The sequence below is a fragment of the Nomia melanderi genome, chromosome 2, assembly GCF_051020985.1.
Source record: "Nomia melanderi isolate GNS246 chromosome 2, iyNomMela1, whole genome shotgun sequence".
NCBI classification, from domain to species: domain Eukaryota; kingdom Metazoa; phylum Arthropoda; class Insecta; order Hymenoptera; family Halictidae; genus Nomia; species Nomia melanderi.
Genome location: NC_135000.1, coordinates 27600875 through 27623306, shown reverse-complemented (window position 1 = coordinate 27623306; position 22432 = coordinate 27600875). Strand labels below are relative to the sequence as shown.

Genomic DNA, 22432 nt, shown 5'->3' with positions numbered 1-22432 from the left:
ACGGATGAAATTTCGCGCATCCCGAAGTTTACGGGATCGTTAAAAGTTAGCGACAACGTCGGGGAATCGGTCGGCGTTGCCGTGCCGCGGGCGCCGGATGCTTCGACGCGACGTGACACCCTTGTCAGACTGTAAAACACCGATCGCGGCACAATACGTTCGATCGCGTTAGCACGCAAGCTCGACAATGCTTGCCTTTTAAGAATATCGACGGGTAAAGTTTTCGGAATCGTTAGCTGTACTTGGTCTCTGGAAGACAGTGATAGCTCGGTCGGTTTTCCAAGCTTGGTTAACCCTTTGCACTCGGAAGTCTTTCATTGGAAATATTTTCAGATTTTCTGATGAGATAGAGAGGATATTTTGTGAAACTAACTCGACGAGAAATCATACTTACATCGAAGGACAAAGCTATTTTGTTTGGATATTTCTCAAATTGATGCATTATACGAAGTTTAATGTTAAGTATCAAATTTTATAGTTTCACTGTGTGAAATCAAGTGGCGAGTGAGAGTCACCTCTCGAGTGCAAAGGGTTAACACAAGTTTCAGCTATTAGAAACGCGATCGTCGGTCATTAGGTTTATACATTTTTAAACATCAATCAAACCGAAAATTGTAACTTACGAGACAGAATACGGAATTCGATTTTGTAGTTTCACTTTGGATTTGTGTTATATCTAAAATGTTACAATCCTGCGAACGCGCACTGCGATACTCTGGTTTTGAAGCTACAATTTCCGTAATTTATATAGACGAACAAGGAATAGTTTCCTAGGAGCTAGGAACAATAGAATAAAGTGTAGAACAAACGTCCGTAAGTATATTGTTGAAGCTAAAGAATAATAGAAACGTCGGATTTCCAGATGGAACTTAACCCTTAGAGTTTCAACATCATTACAAGCAAAGCTGAATATTTTTCCGAAAAGTGTCAAAAGTGCCAAAAGTTTGTAACCAAGTTACAAAAAATATCTGGTCTCCCAAACCAGATAGATAAAATAAACATCCTCTTTGGTATTGACCTATATTACACATCAACAGTGACAAATGTTTCTCTGAGAAATTATCAACGAAATTCATTCAACGCTACGCGAACTGAATTATAAATCAACCAAAGCCTGAACAGACGCTCTCGGAGTTTCTACAGGGAAATCTCAAAAAGTGAATTGAAGTGCTCGGTAGTTTTAGTGTTAAACACGCTGCGGCCCGAAGTCAACGGGAATTCATAAAGCGACTTAATAACCCGATTAAAATTGAATTCCCGCCCGTAAATCCGGGCCGGGTGATCTACGGCGGAGTAATTAATGCGGCCGCTGGCGACGCGCCGTCTACCCGTGGCCCTATTAAACGCAAACAAAAGTTCTTTCGTTCCCTTAATTCGCGCGCAAGTTTCGAGAGTGGCCGCGCAGATGTAAGATAACTCAGCAATTACTCACGCGGCGGGCCCGGCGCGCACGCTCGCTGCCAGTCGTTCCGCCGCTGAAACAGCCGGGCACATTAAGGTCGCCGCGCATTGTGAAACAGTCAAAGCGCCATCGGCTTCTCAACGGTTATAAACCGATCCGCACGGCCGCGGACCGATTAATTATCGAGCTTACCGACGATTGACTGAGCCCGCCCTTCCTTCTGCCCCGCTGCGAAATTCTGCCAGCCTATCGGCCACGAGCGCGCGGATACCCTTTGACGCGTGCCTTATCGCCGGACGCTAATTCCGTGAACATTCACGTCACGAAATCATAAACCTATTAGGCCCATTAAACCATGCCAATTAGCATTAATGGCCGATTGAGGATGCTCGGTTGCCGTTTCTTTGACTTCACAGGAGGATTTGGGATTGATTCGTACCCTAAACGTTTAGATGTCCGGCTGAACATTAGGGTATCGGGAGTTCGCGTCTCTGCGTGTTCCATGGAATTCTCACGGGGAATATATGGAAATAATATTCCAGTTGCTATAATTAACCCTTTGACGTACTATTTACTGTATGCTGTTATCCGCTGGTAAGATCGTGTAACATTTTACTATCGACAATTTGGAAGAAATGCAACGAAATTTACCATTTTACTTGAAGTGGAAATTTCATTTGAAGATAATAAATTGATGATGGCGAAATAGCTGTTTGCTTCGATTTGTATGTATTAAATAACCCTGATGGTTGTTAAATTGGTCTAGAAATCTTCATCACGAGTCTCACTCGTCGTTTTCATATTTGAAACGAACTAATGAGAAATACATAAGTTAAGAAGCAAAGCTATTTTATAGAAATATTTCGCATGTTGATGCATTATACGAAATTTGATATTACATACAACACTTTGTAATTTTGTTACATCGAATCAAATGACTGAGAGTCACCTCTCGAGTGCAAAGGGTTAACGTATCTGAATGATCTCAGTGAAATAGCACTGACATTACAAATGCTAGTGACTATCCATAACTTTCAATTCCCATCGCGTGTAGTATAATCAGAACGAATCGACTCGCTAAAAATCGAAGAAATCGCGACGAATTTTCGAATGTTTCAAAATAATCCGATCGAGTTCGAATCCCCTAATTACCTAGGGCTCTGTCCACATTCCCGTAGAGCTCAGCTTTTAGAATCCAGCGAACAACCGGCGGCGAGAGTTCGCCGAGCTTAATAACATCGTGATAATGGGTAGCTCGATATATTCGCCGAGCGAAAATCATCTCACTTATCGAAATATCGGCGACCGAACTGCGCCAGCAGAAAAACTCGCCGTTGATCAAGCGCGGGTAGCTCGAGCCGGGCCGGCTCGGAAGCGATCCATTTAAAAAATGAAGAGTAACAGCCGGCACGCGTGCAAATACACCGGTTTGACCGGGGCGGGCCGGGGAACGCGGCGCGGAAAGTGGAGCGGCGCGGGATTAATCCGGGCGCGCGCAATATCTATAATACTTCATTCTATTTATTGCGCGTCGCGCGTATTTACGCATAAATACCGATGCCGTCGGTGTGCGCCCCGATCGTGTCAATATTGCTCGCGCCGGCGGAAGGCGCGAAAGAGAGAGGCAGACCGGCGAGGATCAAAAGAACGGGGGGAAGGGGGAAAGTGAGCGTCGCGACACGTGTCGCAATATCGCGACCAGCATCGCGTAATTAACTCTTTGCACTGGAGGGCTCCGGAGCCGGTTGAAATTTGTCGATGTAAACTGCAAAATTGTATCATTAAACGTATAAAATTCGAATCTACAGCCGCTGGTCGAGAAATTCGACGCGTGTATAGTTTCAAACATTTTTCGCGGTGATTAGATATTATCGAAAGGTAATCATATGAATGTAGTGTTAAGGTCGGAAATTCAGCAAAGAAATTTAGCCTGAGTTCTGAAAGATAAATATGAGGAAAGGATTAGTAGATGAGTAGAAGACATTCGATGATCTCAAAGGCATCGACGGCGGCTTATTTTTTTAACAGGAATTTTATAAACAATGAAAGAACAATAGAATGTACCTTTGACACTTCTTTCTATGATATAATATCGTGATATATTGTGAGCATCGCGACACGTGTCGCAATATGGCGACCAGCATCACGTAATTAACTCTTTGCACTGGAGGGCTCCGGAGCCGGTTGAAATTTGTCGATGTAAACTGCAAAATTGTATCATTAAACGTATAAAATTCGAATCTACAGCCGCTGATCGAGAAATTCGACGCGTTTATAGTTTCAAACATTTTTCGTGGTGAGTAGATATTATCGGTTCAAAAGGTAATGACATATTTAACGTAGTATTAAGGTCGGAAATTGAATAAAGAAATTTCGCCTGAGTTATGAAAGATTAATACGAGGAAAGGATAAGTAGATGGGAAGATATTCGATTATCTCAAATCGTCAACGTCGGCTTATTTTTTTAGTAGGAATTGTATAAACAATGAAAGAACAATAGAATGTATTTCTGACTCTTCTATCTATAGTATAATATCGTGATACATCGTTCACTTACATGCGAATATGTCCTTTCTACTGAAATTCCTTCGAGTTGCTGACAATACGAAGGAAAGATTCTTCGAATGGCTGAAAGTTCGAATATCGGGGCTAATTATCGACGGATTGCTCGAAGGGGATCTAGCGCGAGTTTTCCGTTCGACGAGTCGCGTTACAGAAGAGGAATCGAGGGATGTGAGTGACAGATACGCGGAACGCGTTTGACAAGATCGAAAAGGGAGCAAAGGAAAGAAGGAACGCACCGCGGACAGATGCGTCTTTCATCGGACGTCCGGAGAGATTGAGCTGGCCGATCGAAGAGTCGGCTAATTTGTTTACGCTGGCGCGCCGCGTTCAGCGCGGCCAGTTTCACGTTCAATTAGCCGGCGAACCAATCCGTGCGCGCGGCGCGCGTTTTGCTCTCGCGCCGCTGCGGAGACTGCGAGACGCCGCGGCGGGACCGTATCGAAATATCGCCGATTAATCGTATAACGAAACCGACGCAAACAGGGGAGAGCAAATAGAAAATATCGTCAGCGTCGAACGAAGGTTAATTCTTTTGGGAGAAGTGTACGGTAGTTGTTCCGATAGCCTCCTTTCACCTTTGTTTCTATTCACTGATTGTTTTCCCTCGCTTCTGTGGAACTAGAAATAGCTGAACAACCGAAGTATCGAACATTGTATACGAATCTAAGTCATCTATATTAGAAAAATGAATATCTACGTTATTTTATAAACCCTTTGCACTCGAAAGTTTTTCATTAGAAATATCCAACGTTTTCCAACGAGATATAGGCGATATTGTTTGAAACTAATTCAACGATAATTCACAGATAAATTGAGGAACGAAGCTATTTCATTTAAATATTTCGCATAGCAATGCAAAGTTTAATTCAAAATACTAAATATTCAACTTCATAGTTTGGCTGTATCAAAGTGGTGACTGAGAGTCACCTCTCGAGTGCAAAGGGTTAAGTTTCTATGCTAGTACTTGTAACGCAGAAAATTTCAAACACAGAGCTACAATCTTTAGAATCTTTATATTTCATTTCTTCCTCAAAATGGTACATTACTGTATTGATATTCTCAAACAATCATAGTTTAACCGAATTATAGTAATCACCGGTGACCCCCACGGCATTCAACGTGTTAACCCTCTGAACCCTGTAGGCTCCAATATTGCACCAGTCAATATTGAATATTCTAATCAATCGAAGGAACTACTAAAATTATTATATTCTCCACACGTCTAAATTTTGTACTGATAAGGAAAATAAGAGATCGAAGGAATGTTATAGGGTTGATATAAGGGTTAATAGAGAAACACGGAAGCAAGCGTGCCCTATCCCCGTGTCGCAATTGAAGGAACGATCGCATGATCTCCGGGAACAAGCATGACAAACGAGCCTCCCGGAACCGTGCGACGGGGGAGAGGGGTTCGATCCGCGGCCGGCCACGCAAACAACACGGGAAATAGAACAAAGTGACCGCGCTGCCCGGGAATTTATAGGCGGCGGGGAATTAAATAAACATCGGAACGAAAGAGCAATCGAATATCTATGCGGCGCGCGTCCGCGGGGCAACATCGTGCACGTTGTATCAACATCATAAGCGTCTGCGCGGGGGTAGGAGGGGAGGGAGGGAGGGGAGCGTACGCGTCGACCTCCTGTCTACAAATATTGATTATTCTGCGTATTAACGTCCCCGCGAACGATAACAATTCCGATTTCTCTGATCGCGACCGGCTGCGGGGGTGTCGCTGGCTTCCTGCACACGCCTCGGGGAGAATATCGAATCCTCGGCTGAAGATACTGTGTCACTTCTGCGGTACGTGCACGTTGAGTTTGTTTTTCTCGGGTGTATTATAGTTTCGTTTGATACGTTAACCCTTTGCGCTCGAGAGGTCACTCTCAGTCAGATTTAATGCAATAAAACTATGTAGTTGAATATTTAGTAGTTTAAATTAAAGTTTGCGTAGCTGTGTGAAGTATTTAGATAGAATAGCTTCGTTCCTTAATTTATCTGTGAATTACCGTTGAATCAGCTTCAAACGATGTCTGTGTCTCGTCGGAAAATGTTGAATATTTCGATTGAAAAACTTCCGGAGTGCAAAGGGTTAAATGCGGACCGCGAGAGATTTGAGAGTCGCGTTGACCTGTATACTGCGAGCTACATCGTTTCTATTTATAAGTATTCTATTCAATTATCTATTCCCGTTTTTCTTAAATAATAATAAATCCAGCGCTTTCACTGAAAAGAGCTCCGAGTTCCCGGTAACTTCTTCAAAGGGCATTCGTGTCACAGTAAGAACTCGGAATTCCGAGAAGACCTCGCGATTATAAATTTCGTGCCGCTCTAATGGCCTTATTAGTAATTTCTCCTCGGCGAAAGCCCCGCGAAGTACCGCCTCCGCGTCGGAGCCCTCCATTGAAGCTTCCGGAAACTCGCGATCCGCGGAGCACGAGGATTCAGGAAATTAGAGGACATCGGCAACGGTTGTTGCGTACGCGTTTTCTATTCCAAAATGTTATAGGGAAACCCGTACGTCGCACGCCGACTTAACTTTGTGCGAACTGATTGGAAGTGGACTGTATAAATATTTACTTCGGTGAAAATAATTTGCTGTTTATTTTTGGGAGTTCAGTAATACTCGTCAACGGCGAGAGTCTACAACGTCTATATACTCCGTCTCGTGTGTCTAGTTCAATTTTTTGTTATATCTCCCTTCTCCGTACCTTGCGTGGGTTTCTATAAACCTTTGGGTAGGCGTGCGCAAAATTGGAAGCTTCCTGATTTGTAGCCTTCCAGACAGTGGGCGCGTACAAACAAAAATTCGTTCGAGTGGGACTCAACCAGTGATCCTGGAGGGGTTGCCGATTGCGGCCCCCGGGTGACCCACGCAAGGTCCCGAGCGTTCTTGGCACTGACCATAGCGAGTGATAAAACCAAGGATCGCCTCGACTTCCGGCAAACAGATGTAAGGTAAAAGTTACGGTAAATCTACAAAACTGGCAGAACGTGCCGAAGCAACTGCGACTAAATTATTGAAGTAACGGTTCCTCGGGCTTTCATTTCTGCTATGGTAAAAATACCCAGGGCTCTGATGTGCCTCGCAGAAGGTTTCGCCGATAGCCCTCCTAAGGCGATTCAGCGACGCGACAACGGTATCTAACCGGACGTTGCAGCGGACACGCGTTTATCGGCTCGTCGAGCGGCGGCCAGCCGATCCTTTATTTCGACGAGGACGATATCGGCACCCGATACAACTTCATTTCGCAATCGTTTCATCCCCCATTAATGTATTCGTCTATTGGCGGCAGGAGTGTTTAGGCGGCGACCGGCTCAAAGCCCGGATGCAAATCGATACATCGGGCCGGTCGCCGCTAATAGCCATCCCGGAAAGGAGAGTTCCCGGTGAAATTTTTATGCCGCGTAACAGGCTTTCCGTTTCCCGAGCAGAAACTTCATTAACGGCGCGCGCGGGCGCGCGCGCGCGCCTGTGTGAGCGTGTCCGATCCGAGTGAACAAAAAAAAAGTCGCCGGTAGTTTTTCCACGGTTTTGGCAAAATAACGCGATTCCCGGCGCACCGGGCGCATCGGCCGGCGTCAAAGGATGCGCAGCACGCGACCGGACGCTGCCCGATAAACGCGTTACCCGCCGATGGCGCCGCGGAATGGAACTTAACTCGCGTCTGACCATAGACGGACTTCTTTCACTCGCCGGCTTGCGGCCCTCGTATTGAATATTAATGCTCCGCCCTTTCATTTTCCCCGGTTCGAACCGTACCAATGGAATTCTGCTCAAGATTCCTCGGGAACTGTCTGACCATAGACCGTGCTACTCCACTTCCAATGAAATCACTTCCCTCGGACGGAACGTCCAGTCTTCGCGGATTCCCGAACGCGTGTACACCGAATAGTCGATTCGATTTGGAAGTTAATTATTCGAATTTATAGATGGGCTGTTTTTAGTTTTAACGCGCTGACGTCACCGGCGACCCCCAAATCGAATTTCTATAGGCTACTTAATAAAACGATGGTTATTTGGAAACATTTGAATATCAGAAATAACGCTGTCTAATTCGGTGACATTCAGCTAGATAATCACGCTGTACTAATGGAATTCAATCGAATGGTTTATTCGATTCTTTTCATTTCGCGTTTCGCTCTATGGAATCGTGTTCAACGTGTTAAAAGAGCGCGAAGTTGCATTGCTTCATCGTTGGCATATTCAAGCTTGATCAGTTCCGCTATTTATTCACTAGAAAATTTGTCACTCGAACGCTACAACACCGCTAATTATATCCCACTAATTCTATATAACACATATATTACATACAACAGTCTAAAAATATTCCATCGTTACACGCACCCGGCGCGTAAGCCTCCAGATTTTAACGGCATCCATCATTCGTGATATTAATTACTCGACTATTTCATCAGCTAAACGCCACCGACTAAATCGCTAATCAAAAGCGACACGAGAAACAAACGAGCGTGTCCGTGCGACCGAAACGGTCTCTCCCGCGATGAAATCGCGGCCTGATGAAATCGTCAGCATTAAAAACAGTCGTACCGAAGATTAATTTAACGACTGCGGAGCGGACTGCCACGGGGCCGGTTTCTAAACGACGTAACCAGCCGCACGCACGCACGCGGCCGTTAAAGCGGTTCGAACGCACGCGTGCGGTGTGTGCGCGCAAGTATCCGAGCCGAAAACTTGGAGAAATGGCCGCGGCGGAACGGTCAGGCGCAGCCCGGCCATGAATTTGTATGAAGCTCCGGAGGGCCGGATGCCTCGGAGCACGGCTTGCCAGATGTTCCGGCTGAAATTCCGACCTTTTACGACCCCACGGCTCGGCCGAGCGCTGGCCGCCGCCGCCGCCATTGAAACGGGGCACGGATAGCGGGGACGATCGGCGATCTTCGTCCACGACTCGAAAAGGCGACGAACGCAAGTCCCGTCGAGGTACTCAAGGGAAAATTGAATAACGGGCTGCCCGGCGCGATTTAATCGGTGTTTGCGATCCGATCGGAGGAACTGAATTTCAATGGACGACGGTCCGCGCGAGAGCCGTTTGAATTTGAGGGCTGGGTATAAATAAGGTGTGGAACGGCGTTACACTCGTATAGTTTCGTTAATGATGATGGGTTTCCGGGGAATGAGCTTCGATGCGAGCTATTCGTAGCACTTTCGATTGCGTCTTGGAGATACGTGGAAATTCGGGTAACGGAATTATTGAATAGTCAGTTAGGAATTGGGGCGTTCTAAATCTTGATTCTCTTGATATTATTGTCTATCGGTAGGAGATCGTCTAGGAAGGAAGTCTCTTTATAAATAGACCTTTGGTCTTATAAATCTATACCGCTGAGATTACTCGTCTCAGTGTTGTCGATTGTTCCTTGAAGATAAATAGAAATTTATCTGAATTATTGGACAAGCGTCAGCTGGAAATTAGAACGATCTGAATCTTGACCCCTCAATATTATCATCCATCGATTCAGAAGCGTAGTAGGTATATACAAAAACACAATCTCTTTATAAACACACCTTCAGCGGTTCTCAACCGTCAACCTTCTCAATCGACGCCTCTCAGTTCACTCATTTCCCCAGCATTTTCGATCGTTCCCTAAAGATACATAAAAATTTCACAGAATTATCGAATAAGCGTCAGCTAGAAATTATAACGATCTAAATCTTGACACCTCAATATTATTATCAACCGACTCACAAGTGAAACACAACCTTTATAACTTCAACCTTCTCAATCGACGCCTCTCAGTTCACTCATTTCCCCAGCATTTTCGATCGTTCCCTAAAGATACAAAAAAATTTCACAGAATTATCGAACAAGCGTCAGCTAGAAATTATAACGATCTAAATCTTGACACCTCAATATTATTATCAACCGACTCACAAGTGAAACACAACCTTCATAACTTCAACCTTCTCAATCTACGCCTCTCAGTCCACTCATTTCCCAGCATTTTCGACTATTCCCTAAAGATACATAAGATTTAGATCGTTCCAATTTCTAGCTGACGCTTGTTCGATAATTCTGTGAAATTTTTGACACCTCAATATTATTATCCACCGACTCACAAGTGAAACACAACCTTCATAACTTCAACCTTCTCAATCTACGCCTCTCAGTCCGCTCATTTCTCCAATCAATCAGCGCCGCGGCGCAGCCCAGCAATCCGCACCCGAGCAGAAATGGAACTCCGCTCGGCGGTCGCGGTAAATGCAACAGCGATGTCTCTCGAGGGCCTCCGTCGCGTCGCCGCGTTTAATCGCCGCAGGAGAAGTCCGCTCGCGGACGTCGGGGCGCCCAATTTTTCTCGTGGAACGTCGGCGGCCGGGTGACGCATGGACGACGTCGCGGAATGCGGCGTCCGTCGGTTCGTCGTCGAACGTTACCGCTGTGTCGGTCCGGCGGAATTCGGGCCGGTCCCTCTCAATAATTCGTGGCCGCATCGATCGGCGCTGCCTTGGCGGACGCTAAACGCGTCCCCGGCGAAATGTCGTCGTCGTCGTCGTGTCGTGTCGTGTCGTGTCGTCGTGTCGTGCACGCGGAAAGGCAGTTTGGCAGGGCATGTGTCTCGTGAAAGAAACATCGCGCCGCACTCGCGCGGGCAACGGGCTCTAATGGCCGTGGGGTTAATCGCGAGCAGGAGGCGAGTAAAGCCGGAATAAACCCGCGCAAAGATTTATGAACGCCCCGGTGAAAAGAGGAGATTGCCGACCCGTGAACGCGATTCCGCCTGTCCGACGTCGCACCTCCGTGGACCGTGATTGTTTTCGAGAGCGCGCGCCGCGGGCCCGGGGATTTCTGCTATCGGCCCCGTCGAATATTCATGGGACAGGAAACTGCGATTATACGCCGGGGTTATTGGACTTCGGCGGTTTAATTATTTGCGGAGAATTAAAAGCGAGATGCGGGCCAATTATTCGTTTTTCGGTTTACCGGCTTCCGCCGTTCCGGTTTTCGCGTTCTCCGTTCTCCGGTGGTCTAGTTTCTGCTTTATGCTCTTCACTTTTACGGTTTGTAGCGGTTACCTTCTGTTCTCCACTTTTGTACTTTGTCGCGTTTATTTTCTCTGCTTTCGTAGTGTTCCTCTGTTTTCGCGTATTCTGTTTCTCTGCGCTATGTTCTAATTCTTCGCCGCTTCTGTAGTTTGTATATTTCGTTTTCTATCCTCCGTTTTGCATTCTTCACTTTCCCGTTCCTCCATTTCTGGCTTTTTGTTTTTGTTATTCCTCTATGTTTCTGTGCTCTAATTCCTGACCGCTTCTATAGTTTCTGTATTTTGTTTTCTATCCTCCGTTTTGCATTCTTCACTTTTCCATTCCTCCAATTCTGTTTTCCGTTTTTATTATTCCTCGATGTTTCTATGCCCTAATTCCTGACCTACTTCCATAGTTCCCATATTCCGTACTCTATTCTCCGTCTTCCATTCTCAGCTGTTCCACTTCTATATCCAACTTCCCTATATTCTAACGCTCTAGAATCTACGCTCTATTCACAATTACTCAGAAACAACAGACAAAGAAGCAGAACAAACGCGTTGAGAATATAATTGAAAATAATGGCGAGACACGGAGGATCGAGAGCTCCAGAAACGAACGTTCCAACGTTCCTAGTAACAGCTTCGATCATTTTAATAGTCATTAGGCGGGAAATCCTCCGCATCGGAAACAATTACAGAACGCCGGACGTTAATTCGTAGTTACGGTTCTCGCGCAATCAAGCGGCCCCCCGTAAAGGGAATAATTTCGACTTTTAACAAGTTGTAAGACGAGAAAGGGCGAGCGGAAGGGGGAGACGGGCGTAGATCATGATCCGACTTTATATAAAATTGAAGCGAGCTGCCGGAAGATTTACGATCGCTAACAAGCTGCATCGGCGGAGCAGGATATTGTTGCTCCCTCCCGCGGAGGATCCTCTTCTTTCTTAAGATATCGACTTCCCCGGGCGGCGCTCTCATTAATTATTTTCGTGGATAAACGTCCCGGGAAACCGAAGTCGGCCCGGGACCGCCCCCGGCGTAATCCCTGCGGAAATATTTTTTCGCGGCCCCCTCAGGCCGGGAACGAGACGGGACATCGGTGGAATGTATTCTAATAATATTTGATGTTTGAGCTGGGAAAAGTGCAATCCATTTGCCTCCGTGAATTGCGGTGGCTCGCAGTGAAAGAACACCGCCTCTGGTCAGGCGACGCCCGACTGCGCAGAACAAAAGCAAACCCGACGCGAACGTCCCTCGATTGGATTTGAAAATTCCCTGAGTGCTTCTCGCCAATTACAACGGGAATTCCAAAGACTGTGTTTATTCAACCGGAAGTAGTCTCTTGTAAATTACATTCGCCAACGAATCTTGGTGAATCGTTTCGAATTCATTAGATACAACTAAGTCAGATATTTACAATTTCTGTGTGATTTATAGAGATCTAGGAGATACTGATTAAAGGTGCACTTCGTTAAAGAGAAACATCGAATAAAAAGAATTGTTTCCCCGAGATCGTTCGATTGAATTTCGAATTCACGCAAACTCCGGTCGATCAATTAATCGAACCATCCCCATCGGTTCCAAAGTCTCTTGTAAATTACATTCGCTGACTAATCCTGGTAAATCATTTCGAATTCGTTACATACAACTTATTCACATATTTACAATTTCTGTGTGATTTATAGAGATCTACGAGATACCGATTAACCCCTTGTCCTATAACGAGTGAGACTCGTGGTGAAGATTTTTAACGTGATTCAACAAACACATATATTACTCGGTTCATTCGAATTCAAAGTAAATATTATTCTTCTGTAATCAATTATTATATTGCAGGGAACACATAGGCTTAGAAAATGCACAGAATTTTTCTCGTTTTTTAATGAATTGTCAATGCCGAAGTAATTGTATCGATCACAGTTGAGAAACAAATCATAGGGCAAGGGGTTAAAGGTGCACTTCGTTAAAGAGAAACATCGAATGAAAAGAATCGTTTCCCTAAAATCCTCCGACTGAACTCTGGTCGACCAATTAATCGAACCATCCCCATCGGTTCCGAAGGCATCTGGGTAGAATCATTCCCGAGAAACATTAACATCGGAAGAAGCTCCCCAGGAAACCCAGAACGACTCTCCCTTTAACGAACCCACCGTGCGAACAAAGAACTCATTAATTAGACCGTTCCGCCGCGGAATGCATATTTATGAAACGCGGCTAATTTCCTTCGTCGAATGCAATTAAACTTATTATCAATATCGCGGGGGGCCCGTGGAAAAAATGTTGAACGGTGTCGCCGTCACGTTAACGGCGCGCAAACAACGCGTTGTTCGAGCTAATGAACGAGGCGAGCGAACAAAACGAACCGCCCCTCTCTCTCCCTCCTTTCGCTCCCATTTCGAGCGGAAGAATGAGGAGGAACGGCGGAGGGGGGAAGAAGGGGAATCCATTTCCTCGCTGCCGCCACGACGATAGTAACAGTAATAGTAATAATAATAATTACGAGCCCTTTTATTGCCGGCGCTCCGGTATCGGGCTTCCTATTCCCTGCCCCTGTCCCTCGCGCGCCCTTTTGTTCGGAGGACGCGGGGCGGTTCTTAGCGCCGAACCACTTTTATTCGGCCGGATCCGTGGGAAGACCGCTCGTAAATCGCCGGCCGAAGCCGATTTACTCGACGTTAATGCCCCGGGAATCGGCGGGATCGAGCCGAGCCGCGCTCACGGGTCTCGGGTCCCGCGGCGCGCGGTTTTCACCGGTGATTTCGGGGATGAAAGGCGACTTAACGACGCGGAACGCGAACGACACTTCTGATATTTCCAACGAACCTATCCGCGGAGGTGCCTTATTTGCTACCTACCCGCCGATTTTATCGCCGCCCGTTTCCTTACAACTTTTCTGCCGAGTTTCTCCTTCTTGTTCTCCTGTTTCCTCTCTGTTGTTTAGCCACTGACCGATTTTTTCGGGGTTTCCCGTGGTTCATCGGTGGATCGCGAGGATTTATGGGGAACTCGGGGGTGTATTAGATCATTAACGTGTGCTTGTTGCGGTATTGTTTAGAAGCCCGTCGTTGTTCTACTTTTGTGTAATCGAGAATTTAAGTTTGAGGGAAGCACTGGTTGATGGGAGAGGGTTGGATTAAAGGAACTTTATTTTGCTGGGAATTTTTGGGAGTTTGTGATTTTTATGACTGGGATGTTGTGGTAGAATCTCTGTTTCAGTGTAGAATTTCGATATTCATCAGTATAGAGTTGTACGGAAATTTTGTTAAACACGAAACACTTTTCTGTAATTCCGTGTACGAGATAGTCAAATTGAATAAAATCGTGAAATATTTGAAGCTCGAAAGTGGATTGCAATCGCATTCCGCGAACTATTTGCGAAGCAACCGCAGCATCGGATAACATATCCGCCAGGCACCGTCAATCTTCGTTACCAATTTCTAACTACGTTACTATCGCAAACACTCCTCATTTATCTACAAAACGAACACAAACAGCGTAAACAGAATTCGTAAACATCATATTCCACTCGTCTACCATTCCGAATTCACCCGGTGACTTTGAAAAAGGAAACGAACGAGCGATAAATCCCGTGAAACGCTATCAAATGAAATCGAAAAAATTCCATCATCAGACCGCGTTCCCCTTGTTCGTCATTCAATCTCTTCTCCCCCCTTTTCTACCCTTTACTCCAACCAGCAGAAGACAAAGGTTCTTAAAACGAGAAACTTCTGTTACGCGAAAAATGACAGTAGGACACTCACTGTCAATCGATACGCGTGTCCGGCAAGACGCACTGATTGGCCGCTCGGTAGATGCTCCTTTTTCCTATACATATGTCGACTTTTTTTCCTTGAGCATCAGTTAACAACATCAACTCGCGAAATCAACAACCAGCCAGTCTCAACAACAAACGTAGAAACAATCATCCAAAATCAACCTCTGTGTCGATGAAATCGTTAGAATCACTGTATTACTTCAACATTGTACTTTAAGCGTGAAATTATATTTTTTGGTGAAACTAAACAAACCAGTTCAACAACCTCATTACCCTATCACTGTAAGAAGTAGGGTCCGAGCGTGAGTCGCGAAGTCGAAAACGGAATCAACGACTAACCTCGTCGCGACGCGTTCGCGAACAATAGAAATTATTCACGCGTCGCCTATGGAATCGTCGCTCGGTAAAATCCCATACCTCCGAAACGATTCTCGTAACGACAGAAATTGAAAGTCCAGTTTCACCATAACAGCTCTCTTAACCCATTGCACTCGAGAGCACGTGCATCAAAATATATCAAACACAGCGCAATTATAAAATCAATTCCCTTTTCTCAATTTCCACTGAAAAACTTTCGAGTACCCTATCACTGTAAGAAGTAGGGTCCGAGCGTGAGTCGCGAAGTCGAAAACAGAATGAACGACTAACCTCGTCGCGGACGCGCTCGCGAACAAGTTCCATCGATAAAATCCACGTGGCTCTTCGGAGGATTCTGTTTATACGTTTATGTCGGACGCGAGCGTTTGTTTGTTCTCCAAACAAGCGCGAGGGAGAGATAGAGAGACAGAAGGTGACAGAGAGAGAGAGTGAGTGAGTGGGAGTACTGTGTTTGCACGGTCGACCAGACCGAATCAATTTCTGCTTTTGGTTTCAGTGTCCACGTACGATGGAGAACAATTAAACTTGACGAAGATCACGCGCAATGAAATGGGCGCGTACCTGTGCATCGCGACCAATGGCGTGCCGCCAACAGTCAGCAAGAGGATCATCGTGGACGTAGAGTGTGAGTGGACGCTTCAAGATAGCTATTATCATTCCGCGAGCGTGTCCCGACGACGAGCCTCGCGTAACCTCCCTTTAATCGAACTCTGTACATATTAACGCTTTGCGCTCGAAAGGTGACTGTCAGTCACCACTTGATTCGATACAGCAAAACTATGAAGTTGAATATTCAGTATTTTGGATTAAAATTATATTTTGCAATGTGAAATATTTAAATGAAATAGCTTTGTTGCTTAATTTGTCTGTGAATTATCGTTAAATTAGTTTGGAACAATGTCGTCTTTATCTCGTCAGAAAATGTCCAAATATTTCTGCTGAGAAACTTCCTCGTCTCTCAGTCATCAAATGATTCGATACAGCAAAACTATGGGGTTGAATATTCAGTATTTTAAATTAAAATTATATTTTGCAATGTGAAATATTTAAATGAAATAGCTTTGTTGCTTAATTTATCTGTGAATTTTCGTTAAATTAGTTTGAAACAATGTCGCCTTTATCTCGTCAGAAAATGTTCAAATATTTCTACTGAGAAACTTCCTCGTCTGTCAGACATCAAATGATTCGACGTAGAAAACTGTAAAATTTTTTGGTGACATTTTTCTGGCAGTACCAACTAGTCGAGGAAAATATTGATATTTTCAGAGTTATTTTTGTATAGGTAGTTTGTAATGAATATATGGATGTCAAAAGTTTGTTGAATATAAATTCTGTAAAGAATAATAAACACAGTACCTCTCTATCGTAAAATAACATTGTATTCAGAAAAAAAGGACGTGCCGCCATATTGCGACACAGATTTCGAATACCGATCGCAAAGGGTTAATATCAGACAATACATAATGTATCGATATATGAAATATTGAAAGGAAATAGTATTCTTAACAAATGCTAACAATGCTTATCACTCCACGTAGTTTTGCGATATATCAGCAACTCCTACCAATTTTGATAGTAGTCCTGAAAATGAACAATGTTATAACATTTCTTAGACTTTTAATTCCCTTCTCAGTATAAACTTTGTATATTTGGAAGACCTAATAATCTTAAGGTAGTTTTCTTTAAATTCATTAAAATATTTAATATTAGAACTGGCGCAATATTGGAGCCTACAAAGTTCAAGGGTTAAAGGTTCACTTTTGAATGAATCTGATGAGTCACAGTTCACTTAGGAATGCGAATGAGTTCAGTGATATAGAGTAATGTATATTTTATTTGAGCTTATATTTTAGAGCTCTTCCGTTGTTAATGCAGAATTATGAAAATTTGAAGCGTAAGAGACAAAAGAAAATGGAATTTTGATAATATTGTTAATACAGGAGTATACAAGCACAAGGATGGTAGGTAGAATATGGTAGAATTTTGATAATATTATTAATATAGAGCTGCGCGGACTGAAGCGCGAGAAATAGAGTACAGTAGAATCTTGATAATATTATTAATATATTATAGAACCATGCAAGCTGAGGCGTGAAATGTGGAATTCAGTCGAGTCTTGACAATGTCGTTAATGTAGAACTGTGCAAACTGAAGCGTGAGATATCGAATACATCAGACTCTCTATAATATACGCAACTTGAGATTGCTATTCCTTATTACCTCCCTCAAACTCAAAACAATTCCAAAGGGAACCTAAGAAAATTCCTAACCAAAGCTAGCAACGATACGAACAATGATACAGTTACACCGAAAATAAACCCCGAAAACCACAAATTATTCCACCATAACATAATCAAAATCCTCACCCTTCCAGTTAACCCCTTCCGTGATATTTTGCTTTTTCTTTACAAGTCTCGATAGATACACCCTTGAAGTTGCTATAGAGGAATTTCCAAAAGTCAATTGAACCCTTCACAGACGAACGTCGACATTCTGGCGAGATCAGATGTTCATGCTTGCAACACTCGAACAAATGATTTAATTACTAGAACAGCAGGCGATCAGTACGTACTTTCCCTTTTCCAATTATCCAAGCAATCGATATATCATTTAGCTTCTATATTCAAAAGAATCTTCGTCCGCAAAGGGTTAACACGTTGAATGCCGTGGGGGTCACCGGTGACCCCGAACCAAATTGAATTACTATAGTTCATTCAATTAAATACTGATTATTTGAAACCGTTTCTATATTATAAATAATTCTACCTAATGCGGTGACCTTCAGCTAGGTGAATATGTAATAATAATAATACAATTCAATCGAATGATTTAATATCATACTTTTTCCATTTTGTGTGTTTTGCTCTATGAAATCGTGTGGCGTTCGTTCATTCAATTAAACGTTGATTATTTGAAACTATTTCTATATTATAAATAATTCTTCCCAATGCGGTGACCTTCAGCTAGGTGAATATGTAATAATAATAATGCAGTTCAATCAAATGATTTAATATCATATTTTTTCCATTTTGTGCGTTTTGCTCTATGAAACCATGTGGCGTTCAACGTGTTAAACAAAGTCTCCACTCAGCTTCGCTCGATGGAGACACGAATTATCGGGACCGCGGAGTATTGTTTAAATTTCGTTTCACGAATTTCAGCCAGCGTTGTGTAGGCCCGAGCAGGTTCGATGGGAACAGAGCAGCGGAAAGGAGGCGAGGCGAGGCGAGGGCGTCAGGCAGATGCGGCGTTAGGAAAACCCGAGGGAAATACTGGGAGCTCCGCGCGTCCCGTCGTTTCTGGTCATTTTTCCCTTTTATGCGTTCCATTCGTTCGTGTCAGTTGGCGGCGAGCCGGGTGTGCGTGCCGGAGGAGCCGTGAGGCCGACGGGACAGGTCGAATAGTGTCCTTTGAATATTTAGAAGAGCGCGGACATATTTTATTTAGACCGGCAAGGAAACACCGACGTCTGCCTCGCTCTCGAAACACTCGCTACTCGCTACGACACTTTTGTTGGCCCCCCTCCACCCTCCGTCCTTTTGTCCCACGACGCCTCTGAATAATTTTTATCGCTTTCCGGATGTCACGGCCTCGCCAGCTCGTTCGTCTCCGAACGCCTGCCACTGGAAGTCGGCTGCTCGCCCGTTTCCACCGTGGAACGTAATTATCGTTCGAGAGATTTTGGACATTTCCAGATAGATGTCGGATGGTTTCCAAGTCTCCGTTGGAGAGAGGATTTTTGAAAAATGAACGATATTTGCGCTTGGGCGTAAAGTTTCATCGTTGATACTTTGAATCTTGAAGGTGGTAGTGAAGGATTGGAATTGAATGTGGAATACGTTGGTGGTAATTGCTATTTTGCTGAAGAGCTTCGAGTTGTATAGTGAAATACCTTTTGAAGAAGATATATAGAGAAGTCTCGTCTATGGCATCTTTCTTTTTTAAATGGAGATTTGCTCTATTATTCAATCGAACGTGTAGTCTATACTGATTCAAAAATATCAATCTAGGTACTAACTCTTTGCAGGTGACTCTCAGGCACCACCTGATTTGATGAAGTAAAATTATAAAATTTGATATTTAATATTGGACCGTGTGTAATGCATCGGTGCGTGAAATATTGAGATAAAAGAGCTTTGTTTCTCAATTTACTCGTGATTTCTCTTTGAGTTAATTTCAAAAGATATTATCCTCGTCTAGTCGGAAAATATTAAGTATTTCCAACGAAATACTTCCTAGTGCAAAGGACTAATCCAGATTACTAGATATTAATCTAGATTAACCTTGCACTCATCTCGTTAGGCAATCTCATAAATATCATTCCTTACGAATTCCTTACTTCAAAGGCGCAAAATATTTTCCAAAGTAGCATTAACGAACGAACGAAGGGAATAAACAATACACACGTTCAATACTTCGACGACTAAAACATATCAATTGTTTACACTAGAAGTTCACATAGAAACATCCCGACTCACAGGAGACCCAATAAATCAGATCCTTAAATATTCAAAGTATATTCCCCGCCTTCCAAAGAAGCAAAAAAGAGCAGTCGATCAACCAGCTGCGAGACGTCCTTCCAAGATCGCGGCAGTCGTATCGTCTCGCTGAACGCTCGCCAAAGTCTCCGGGGAGACATTATACAAATTCCAGCCGGACTCCGGACAGACTAAAGTGGCACAATAAACGATCCGACCGTCCCTGGGCCGCCACCGAGCACTTTTATCGAATCCGGACGCGATCCCGTCGCAATTACTGGCGGCGTTCGTCACCGGAGACGAGGGGAGTCGATAATAAATTCGAGGATGGATCCCTTTCAATTTCTAAGCGAGCACGGTTACACACGAGGTGTGTAAATTAAGCAACGAGACTGATTTTTTCTAATTTCTTTATCGAAATAAAATTACGATTCTTCCATTCCTAGCAGTGCTGACACTCGGACACTGGAATAGCCTTCAGTTCGTCGGTTACCTTTGAATATTTTCCAATGTCCCAAAATGACGTCCCTTGAGGTGATTTTTCAATCTTGGGAACAGAAAAAAGTCACATGGACTTAAGTCGCGTGAATAAGGAGCCTGAGGAGCCACAGGAATATTTTCACTGGCCCAAAACTCATTGATAGAAATCGCGGTGTGACAAGGAGCATTGTCGTGATGCAACAGCCACATGTTTTTGACAATTGGTCTCACGCATAACCCTTTTTCGAAGTCTCTCGAACTTCTCGGTAAGAATGTTGATTAACCGATCATTCGGACTGTCGAACGACGATCTGAACGCACGAGATCGCGGATTCTGCCATTTTCATTTCTTCTTGAAGATGAAGGCCTTCGCGAGGCTCGTCCTTCTGCTTCTCTTCCTTCTGAAAATGCCTTGCACCGCCTAAAAACCTGGGCTCTCGACAAAACACTGTCTCCATAGTCCTTACGCAGTTTTTTAAACGTTTCCGTCGCACTGTGTCCCAGTCTGAAGCAGAACCAGATAGCACAACGTTGTTCGAAATTGATGTCACTCGTTTTTACGCACTAAAACAACCTTCCTCGCAAAAAAATTCACTACGGACAGCGCAACAACTCCAGCGCGTTGAAACTCGTACTGGACGCGTATCGGATGTTCAGTTGCCTACCCTCCGCGTGCCGCGTCCCCAGTATCGCTGGATCGAACACTGGAAAATCGGTCTCGTTACTTAATTTACACACCTCGTATTTCCTGGATTATTCAATCTACCGGGGACAAGCTCAACGCGCAATCGCATCTCGGGGCTCGAAGCGAATAATTGCAATCAGAATGAATTAATTAACCGGCGCAATAGGGGTAACCCTAATCTATCGGCAAGGGGACGCCGAGCGACCGGCGCGAGGGTCATAATTCAAAGCGTCTTCTCGCGCGGCTGCTTCTCGGGAACGTTGATAAACTATACACGATTTAACGATTTGAACCGTTCGGCCACCTTATCCGTGAAATTTCCGATGCATCCCGCGGTGATCGGTGAACATCGCGCAAAGTACGGTTCAATTTTTCCATCCGCGCCCCACGATAACTGCGAACTCGAATTCTCGAGGAACTCTTCCCGCTGGTAAAGTGGGAAAGTCCTTTATAGTCGCTTCGGAATCTCCCCTGTCGATTTTCTTTTCGGAGAAATTCAATCTTCCCTGTCTTTTATTGCTGCTGAACTTAACCATTCAGAAGCTTAAGAGGGAGGAGTTATACGCCGATTCGATGCAGCTTCTCGTAGCAATCGGGCTTCGATGCGGGGAGCAATCTTTCCAAGATTATCTTCGGATCATCCTTTGCCGATTTTAAGTACCCCGAGAATCAAGAGTGCTGTTCGATTTGAGATGTTTTAACCCCTTGGCCTGTGATCTCTTTCTCAACTCTGATCGATACGGCTACTTTGTCGTTAATTTATTGGGAAAAGAGGAAGATTCTAAGCGTATGTTATGCTTATGTTTCCTTTTGAGTATCATAGTTGATTACAGGGGAATAATATTTACTTTGAATTCGAATGAATTGAGTAATGTATATATTTGTTGAATCATGTTGAAAATCTTCACCACGAGTCTCGTAGGACAATGGGTTAACCCCTTGGCATATGATCTCTCAACTTTGATGGGTACAGCTACTTTGTGATTAATAATTTACTGGAAAAAGAGAAAAATTCTAAGCTTATGTTGATTCAACAAATATATATATTACTTGGTTCATTCGAATTCAAAGTAAATATTATTCCTCTGTGATCAACTATTATACTTCAAAGGAAATATAGGAATAACATAAGCTTAGAATTTTTCTCTTTTGAAAGTATTCACCATAAGTCGTAGGGCAAGGGATTAATGGAAGTTTCAGTGAATGATACGTCCAAAAATCGTCTGAGATAGGAGACAAAGTAATCTTCGATGGATCGTTAATTAAAGATAGAATAAATCCAAGTGTCAATTCACTTTGAAATTTAATGTCAACGAAACGAGTTTGACAACGTTTGTCAGGTGACCAACCGTTCAGACAAATGGAAGCTCAAGAAGAAATTCCTGCAAGAATTTCTGAATTACTGATTGCAGCTCTATTAACCGTTCGATTCCCATGAGAAATTTCAAATGAAATTTCCATCTGAAGTAGAATGGAAAATTTTGTTGTATTTCTTCCAAATTGTCGTTAGTAAAATATTACACGAGCTTAGTTGCGAAAGTAAATAGTACGTCAAGGGGTTAAGAGGAAGCGCGGCCCAGGATGAAGGAGATCCGGCGTCCGTGGGACATGGATAGACTCGATGGCGGGAAATGAAGAGAAGTATGCGTTAATTAGGGTCGGCGCTGGCAATTTGTGGATTTGTG

At 44.0% G+C, this 22432-nt stretch overlaps 1 protein-coding gene across 1 annotated transcript in view; it reads left to right on the top strand.

Moving 5' to 3' along the window:
• Positions 1 to 22432, top strand: part of LOC116433335 (lachesin) — a 440445-nt gene that overhangs the window by 340430 nt on the left and 77583 nt on the right. The window contains exon 7 of the mRNA XM_076364626.1: positions 15601 to 15729. Within this exon, the coding sequence (XP_076220741.1) occupies positions 15601 to 15729 (129 nt within the window). The remainder of the gene's footprint in view (positions 1 to 15600; positions 15730 to 22432) is intronic.